Below are 9032 nucleotides of genomic sequence, written 5' to 3' on the forward strand. Positions count from 1 at the left end.
TGAGAAAGATCTTCTCCCTAGACCTGCAGCCTAGTCATAAAGTATTTTCTCAGTGATCAAAGGAGGTGAGGCAAATACATCATTCTGCCTTTAGATCAGGGTTAGAAGAAGGAACTATTAATAGAAGGACCTAAGAAAATGCTGTAGGAAAAAGCTACAAAAGTTTGAATTATGTGCACGTTCCTTTTTTAAATTTAATTTGGCTGCATTATGCAGCACACAAAATGTTAATTACCCGACCAAGGAGCGAACCCATGGCCCCTGCATTGGAAACATGGATTCTTAAACACTGGACTGCCAGGGAAGTCCCTGAAGTGTTATTATTATTATTTTTTTACACTTAGCTAATGTTTGGCTCTTAGAAAATGTAAAATGCTGGCTTTATAAGCTAAATGTAATGAAAATACAAAATTTAACTTGATTTTATAATATAATCCTGTAATATGATTTCTAGGTATACTGCTACAGACTCATAGAGGTATTTGGGAAACACTGCAAGTCACAGTATCATGTGCATCTTCAGGTCCTCCCACAGAGGTGAAATAATTAGGGAACTCTGAATAATCAACTGTGTTAGTTTCATGTGGCTATTATAATAAATTACCACAAACCTAACAGCTTAAAGCAACAGGAATCTATTCCCTCGTGATTCCAGAGGCCAAGAGTTGAAAATCAGCATCTCCGGGCCTAAATCAAAGTGTTGGCAGGGCCAAGTCCATTCCAGAGGCTCTAGGGGAGATTCATTATCTCTTCGCGCTCCTGCTGGATGCCAGAATTCCTTGGCTTTTTTAGCATCTGGAGGCCACCTGTATTCCTTGACTAATGTCTGCTTTCTCCACCTTCAAGGTCTTAGCATAGCATCTTCATATCTCTCTTTCTGATAAAGTCATATTCCCCTTTTTTTTTTTTTTTTGTTTCTGTGTGTCAAATCTCCCTTTGCCTTTCTCTCTCTCTCTTTTTTTAAGCTTATTTTATTTTCTGGCTGTGTCGGTCTTAGTTGTGGTATGTGGGATCTTTCATTGAGGTGTGTGGGCTTAGTTGCCCCAGGGCCGGCATGTAGGATATTCGTTTCCTGACCAGGGATCGAACCCATGAAATGTGGATTCTTAAACAGTGGAAACAGTGTCAGACTTTATTTTGGGGGGCTCCAAAATCACTGTGGATGCTGATTGCAGCCATGAAATTAAAAGACGCTTACTCCTTGGAAGGAAAGTTATGACCAGCCTAGATAGCATATTAAAAAGCAGAGACATTACTTTGCCAACAAAGGTCTGTCTAGTCAAGGCTGTGGTTTTTCCCGTGGTCATGTATGGATGTGAGAGTTGGACTGTAAAGAAAGCTGAGCACCAAAGAATTGATGCTTTTGAATTGTGGTGTTGGAGAAGACTCTTGAGAGTCCCTTGGACTGCAAGGAGATCCAACCAGTCCATTCTAAAGGAGATCAGTCCTGGGTGTTCATTGGAAGGACTGATGCTAAAGCTGAAACTGCAATACTTTGGCCACCTCATGTGAAGAGTTGACTCACTGGAAAAGACTCTGATGCTGGGAGGGATTGGGGGCAGGAGGAGAAGGGGACAACAGAGAATGAGATGGCTGGATGGCATCACCGACTCTGTGGACATGAGTTTGAGTGAACTCCGGGAGTTGGTGATGGACAGGGAGGCCTGGCGTGCTGCAATTCATAGAGTCGGACACGACTGAGCAACTGAACTGAACTGAACCGCTGGACCACCAGGGAAGTCCCATGCCTTTCTCTTTTAGGGATAGATATTATGGCATTTTGGCCCCACACAGATAATCCAAGATAATCTCATCATCTCAAGATTATTAATTTAATCATACCTGTAAATATCTTCTTTTCCCCTCATTAGGAATATTTACAGGTTCTAGGATTAAGACCTGATATCTTTGAGGGGCCCATTGTTTGAATAGCCTATCACAGTCCGCTGTCAGGCCCCTAAGGATTCATGTTTATCCCACATGTCAAATACATTCACTTCATTTCAACATCTCCAAAGTCTCAATCCACTGCAGCATCAAATCAGGTTCAAAATCTCACTTATATATCATCAGCTCAATAATTATAAATCTCATTGTCTAAACTATCTGAATCAGGTATGAAAGCGACTCTGAGAGTAATTCACCCTGGGACAGAATTCTCTATTTCTGGACCTGTCAAGCTAGAAAATAAGTTATCTTATTTCAAAATACAATGATGGGACAGTCATAGGGTACCAGTAACAAACATTCTCATTCCAAAAGGGAGAAAATGGAAGGGAAAAAAGGAATCATCAGTCCCAAGCAATTTTGAAACCCAGAAGGGTAAGTTTCATTAGGTTTCAAGTTCTGGGAAATAAGTATTTGTGTCTCAAGGCTCCAGCTTCTGGGTTTGAGGTTCCACCCTCTGGGGTAATTTTTCTTTTTCTTGAAGAGTACCACATGCTTGGAGGTGAGTAGTTTATCCCTCCATGAAGCTAAGTTCAAATTTTAAAGCCTTTCTTGAGCAACAGGAGAGGCAGCTACTCTCAAAAGCTTTATCAACAGTGTCTTTCTTCACCGATGCTTTGCAAAGTAAGTGTGAATATGAGGACCTGATTAAGATCACCGGGTAGAAGACCTGCCAGCTCAATAGGCCGCTTGTTGAAATAGCACCCAGCAATTTATTAAGGGATTAAGAATTCAAACTGGAAATACAAGTCAGACTGAATTGGAGTCTTGTCTTTGCCATTCACAAGCTATTTACCATGTTTTTTCTTTTCTTTTAAGCTTCAGATTTATTTGCAAAAGGACAAAATTCATACCTAAGTTATAGGATTATTATAAAGATTGAATGAAATGAGAAAGGTGTTTGGTATATCAATTCAGTTCAGTTAAGTTCAGTCGCTGTCATGTCTGACTTTTTGCGACCCTATGAATCACAGCATTCAAGGCCTCCCTGTCCATCACCAACTCCTAGAGTTCACTCAAACTCAAGTCCATCGAGTTGGTGATGCCATCCAGCCATCTCATTCTCTGTTGACCCCTTCTCCTCCTGCCCCCAATCCCTCCCAGCATCAGAGTCATATCCAGTGAGTCAACTCTTCACATGAGGTGGCAAAGTATTGGAGTTTCAGCTTTAGCATCAGTCCTTCCAATGAACACCCAGGACTGATCTCCTTTAGAATGGGCTAGTTGGATCTCCTTGCAGTCCAAGGGTCTCTCAAGAGTCTTCTCCAGCACCACAGTTAAAAAGCATCAGTTCTTTGGTGATCAGCTCTCTTCACAGTATATAGAAAGTACTTAACAAAACAGCCCTGTCAGCCTTCACTGTGCTAATTTTAAATTCTGTCAGCACATTCCACTGACAAAACTGAGCTCCACAATACTGGGAAGCTGCTGTATAGCACAGGAAGCTCTGCTCATGCTCTGCGATGACCGAGACGGTTGGGATGGGGGTAGGTGAGAGGTTCAAGAGGGAGGGGATATATGTATACATATACATGTTATTGTAACGCAGAAACTAACACAACATTTTAAAGCAATTATACTCCAGTTTTAAAATAATCGATGCTGGGTGGTTCAAAAAGAGTTCTTTGATATCTAGAAAATGTATATATTAATAAGAACAATTCTCATATATTGATAATATTTAAAGAGCCGTCATAGACACTTTTTTCTTAAACATAGCATTTATATTACGGTATAAATTTTAACATTAATTTTGCACTTGAGGAGGGAATAGTGGTTTAAAAGGGGTTCCTGGGGACTTCCCTGGTGGTCCAATGGTTAAAACTTCATGCTTCCAATGCAGGGGGTACAGGTTTGGTCCTGGAAATTGAAATTCCACATATTGTGTGGCATGGTAAAAACTAAAAAACGTGCTTATTGATCTTCCTATGTTCCTATGTATTAATGGTTTATCAGAAGAAGAAGAAAACAGGAGTAGGCTTAATCAGACAGTATTCCTAAGGCTGTAGACATGGAGAGAGTTGGGGGCACAAGGAAGCCTCCACACCTGATGATATACTTGTTAGACAACACAGGAAGTGATCTAACAGCAGCTTACAAGCGTACCTGCTGATGGAGTCCTTAATATAAATGCATAGAAGTAAGCCTGGCAAACTACAGTCCATGAGGTCACAAAGAGTTGGACATGACTTAGTGACTGAACAACAACAAAAGTCATTGAAGAACTTCAAATCAGTGTGTCCTCTTCTTGGCTCCTCTTGCAGCAATCTCAAGAATTATGTATTTTTGTCAAGACCAAAAGCCAGCACCTGAAATTTTAAAATCTGTGGTCTGAATCACTAAGAGGTTGTTCCAGAAACTCAACAAATGAATGGAAAGAACCATCACTTTTAAAATGATTAACTCATGTAATTCTGTTACATAAACCTAAGCAATATTTGACCATGGGTTTTATCCCCAAGTGACTCACTTATTAATGATTCATTGGAGTTGATTTCTGTACACAGAGACTGACCAGCCCACTATCCCATTTACTTCTGGAGTAAGCAGGGGATTTACTTGCCAACCTGCTACTGATGTTAAGCTTTGTAGAGCAAGTGTAACTGCCATGACAGCCTGTGATCTCGAACACTTCTCCCCTCACTCCCCAGCCTGCTGCAGTGATGTCCCACTCACCGAGAATTTCCACAGGCCCCCGACGCCTTCGCCCTTCTCAAAGCAGGTGGGTTCCAGTCCCTCTTCTAGGCAGTTCCTGATGGAGGCCAGGCCACTGATGCCTGCTCCAATGATGGCCACTTTCTTCACCATGGTTGCCTGTGCAAAGGCCCAGAGATTCACAACTGAAACACATATGCACACACATACCCACAAACTGTTATGCATATATGAAAGAAGAAACAAATATATGTGTGTAAGTATATATGTATATGCGCACACACACATGTACATATACTCACACCCACTCCCATATGTATATATGAAGAGACATATATATGTATGTATTTACATACATACACATATTCATTTCTTCTTTCTACTTTACATAGGCTTGATGAAGAATAAGGTCTGGTTCCATCTGTATTTCAGTATGCCAGGTAGTCACCTGTTTCTTCCTTTAATAATGTTCTTAACCTTCTCAATTAAAAATAAAAATCATCTCTTTATCTAAAAATAACTTCTCACTAGCTACTACCCTTAACCTCCCTTCTAAAAATTTTTTTCCTAATCTTTTCCTATTCCTGACAGTATCTTTAAATCCTACTGTTACTTCTTCATTTTTTTTTAAGGCAAAATCACATAGCTACACAGAAAAGTAGATTTGGATAACAAAAATTAGAATCCTTACTGCTCAGAAAAAAAAAGAACTCTTTTGAACTATATGTCATGCTCATTTTGGCCATATTTGGTATAAATGTAGCGTACTCCTCCATTTACCAGTCCCACTCTCCTCCCTCTCAAATCATTGCAGTATAATTCTTTTCCTACCTTTTTGTGATCTTCCTCTTTTCTGTATATTTAAGACTTGTCCAAAATGTCTGAGCAGTTTGAAAGAAAAACACTTCCCTGAACCAACATTCTAAGAGGGTGGTATTGGAAAATGGGAGGAGCTATTCTTAAAGAGGAACTTGCATCTAGGTCCTTCAGCATGTGAGGCAACATCCATGCCCCCAAAGGGTTGGTCTCTGCTCCAGTCTATTGCACCCGGTCCTGCTTTCCTTTTAGTCCTGGCAAACCCAATCTAATGCTTACAATCCTGGACTTTTGGCCTGGGACTCAGGCACTTGTCCCAGATAGATGACTCTGCAGTTTTCTGCTCCACTTTATGATGTGTTATTCAAAATTTACTTTATTTTTCTCATTTCTAATTCTTCTGTAGGTATTTCATGGTAGCCCTCCACCCCGTCCCCGCCAGTACTCTTGAAAACTAGTTGCTTAACTGAGATGTCCCTGCAGTGATGATGAGTTTTCTCTTTCTTCCTATCCTCTCTTTGACCTTTGAGGTCAAAGGTTACATTTCTCAAATTTGTCTTTCATTGATTCTGGCTAGTGTGTCATCATGGAAAAGATCAAATTCCATACATTGATCCATTCGTACCAGGTAAAATTAGTTGGTCATAAGACTAAATAAACTATACCTAACTACCAGTCATGAGGTATATTGAAGTTTGTAAAAATTGTTTTCCTACTAATCGTGTTCCTTAAAGTTCCGTTCCGTTCCGTTCCGTCGCTCAGTCGTTTCCGACTCTTTGCGACCCTGTGGACTGTAGCCTACCAGGCTTCTCCATCCATGGGATTCTCCAGGCAAGAATACTGGAGTGGGTTACCGTTTCCTAAAGTTATGATACCTCAATTATTTTAAAATTGATATCTCAATTATTCTCCTCATTAAGCAGACAATGTTTAGCATAAATTGACATATATTTAAGTCTGGAGAAATTGCCCTTTATGTCTTTCGGAGGTAGTAATCCTCATCTCTTAAGTAAATATAGTAAAGTGGAGAGTCAGAAACACCTTAGATCTTAGTTAAGTCACTTACAGCATGTGACATTGGGCAAGTCATTAAGCCTCTTCAATTCTTGTTTTATTCATTAATCAAATAAAGATCTACACTACTACTATTTCTTACTCAGTTGTCTCAAACTTAGAGGATAAATGGAGGGGGAACTTATGTAAACCCGGGGCAAATTCATATCAATGTATGGCAAAACCAACCAATATAATATTGTAAAATAATTTGCCTCCAATAAAAAATAATTACCTAAAAAAAAAGAGGATATAAATGTATTTGTATTTATATTTATACATATATATATATAAATCTGGCATGTAGTTAGCAATATGGTAAATGTGCGCTGTAAGTAAGAGGAAACCACTTTTTAATTTTATTTTTATTAAAATTTTTTTTTTTACTGTGCTGCATGGCATTCAAGATCTTAATTCCCTGCTGCTGCTGCTGCTAAGTCACTTCAGTCATGTCTGACTCTGTGCGACCCCATAGATGGCAGCCCATCAGGCTCCCCCGTCCCTGGGATTCTCCAGGCAAGAACACTGGAGTGGGTTGCCATTTCCTTCTCCACTTAATTCCCTGACAAGGGATCAAACCTGTGTCCCCTGCAGTGAAAGTGCAGAGTCTTAACTACTGGACCACCAGGGAAGTCCCTAGACCAACTTCTAAAATCACAGATTCCCTAAATTTTCTAGGCAGCAATTCATTTCACATGATTTTATCTCCTCTCATTTTATATAGAGCTCTTTTTAGTTTTTAATGCTACACAAACTATAGTGATCACAGATACCTTCCTGAGGAAGCAGTACTGTCTGTACAACCTTATTTTGTCTAAGGGTGTGCACATCACACCCAGTTCTATCTTGGCCTCTGATGCTATTGTCTCTCTCCACAAGGTAAAAAAGGCTACTTCTCCCCCTTTCTGCCCTTTATAGAAGTGTATTTAATCTGTGGTGTACCCATTAACTAGCCCATTCTCTCTCCCTGGCACCTCAGCCTAGTTTTTGGTTGCTGCAGTTTTCTGCAAAGCCCTCTCATCTTCAGAATCCCAAATGCCCAGGCCCTGGTTGGAGGAGTGGCCACTCCCTGCATCATCGCCTCCTCTTTTCCACACTCTTTTATGTGGTTTCCTTCAGGATCTCTGGAGTGGGGCTGGGTGAGGAAGAACATTAGGAAGAACAATTTAGCTTAGAGAGTGCGGCACCCCAAAGAGGAGCCCCTGGTGGATCACAAGATTACTGTTAATTCCTGGCCACACTGCCTACACATTCTATTCGACTATTCATCTCCTGAATCCTGTAGTTTCAAGGTTCTAGATGATAGTTTAAAAGTGGGTGCTTCCATGAGCGGACTGACAGCTGATTTAGCGAGGACATGGAAGCAACCTAGATGTCCATCTGCAGATGAATGGATAAGAAAGATTTGGTACATATACACAATGGAGTATTACTCAGCCATTAAAAAGAATGCATTTGAATCAGTTCTAATGAGGTGGATGAAACTGGAGCCTATTATACAGAGTGAAGTAAGCCAGAAAGAAAAACACCAATACAGTATACTAACACATATATATGGAATTTAGAAAGATGATAATGATAACCCTGTATACGAGACAGCAAAAGAGACACAGGTGTATAGAACAGTCTTTTGGACTCTGTGGGAGAGGGCAAGGGTGGGATGATTTGGGAGAATGGCATTGAAACATGTATATTATCATATGTGAAATGAATCGCCAGTCCAGCTTTGATGCATGAGACAGGATGCTCGGGGCTGGTGCACTGGGATGAACCAGAGGGATGGGATGGGGAGGGAGGTGGGAGGGGGGTTCAAGATGGGGAACACATGTACACCTGGGGCAGATTCATGTCAATGTATGGCAAAGCCAACCAATATAATATTGTAAAGTAATTCAGTTCAGTTCAGTTGTTCAGTCGTGTCCGACTCTCCGCGACCCCATGAATCACAGCACGCCAGGCCTCCCTGTCCATCACCAACTCCCGGAGTTCACTCAAACTCATGTCCACAGAGTAGGTGATGCCATCCAGCCATCTCATTCTCTGTTGTCCCCTTCTCCTCCTGCCCCCAACCTTTCCTAGCATCAGAGTCTTTTCCAGTGAGTCAACTCATCGCATGAGGTGGCCAAAGTATTGGAGTTTCAGCTTTAGCATCAGTCCTTCCAATGAACACCCAGGACTGATCTCCTTTAGAATGGACTGGTTGGATCTCCTTGCAGTCCAAGGGACTCTCAAGAGTCTTCTCCAGCACCACAGTTCAAAAGCATCAATTCTTCAGCGATCAGCTTTCTTCACAGTCCAACTCTCACATCCATACATGACCACGGGAAAAACCATAGCCTTGACTAGATGGACCTTGGTTGGCAAAGTAATGTCTCTGCTTTTTAATATACTATCTAGATTGGTCATAACTTTCCTTCCAAGGAGTAATCGTCTTTCAATTTCATGGCTGCAATCAGCATCTGCAGTGATTTTGGAGCCCAAAAAAATAAAGTCTGACACTGTTTCCACTGTTATTCCATCTGTTTCCCATGAAGTGATGGGACTAGATGCCATGATCTTTG

General features: G+C 40.9%; 1 protein-coding gene across 2 annotated transcripts in view; it reads right to left on the reverse strand.

Moving 5' to 3' along the window:
- Window positions 1–5608, reverse strand: part of FMO3 (flavin containing dimethylaniline monoxygenase 3) — a 29852-nt gene extending 24244 nt beyond the window's left edge. The window contains exons 1-2 of one of the 2 annotated variants that reach the window (XM_055419657.2): window positions 5434–5608; window positions 4624–4787 (exon numbers count right to left, since the gene is read on the reverse strand). In XM_055419657.2, the coding sequence (XP_055275632.1) occupies window positions 4624–4755 (132 nt within the window). In that variant the 5' untranslated portion in view covers window positions 4756–4787; window positions 5434–5608. The remainder of the gene's footprint in view (window positions 1–4623; window positions 4788–5433) is intronic. The other variant, XM_055419656.2, reaches the window with a different exon arrangement.
- Between the last annotated feature and the right edge of the window lie 3424 nt (window positions 5609–9032).

This window comes from Moschus berezovskii, chromosome 17, assembly GCF_049115385.1.
Source record: "Moschus berezovskii isolate FMDL1 chromosome 17, NW_MosBer_1.0, whole genome shotgun sequence".
Classification (NCBI taxonomy): domain Eukaryota; kingdom Metazoa; phylum Chordata; class Mammalia; order Artiodactyla; family Moschidae; genus Moschus; species Moschus berezovskii.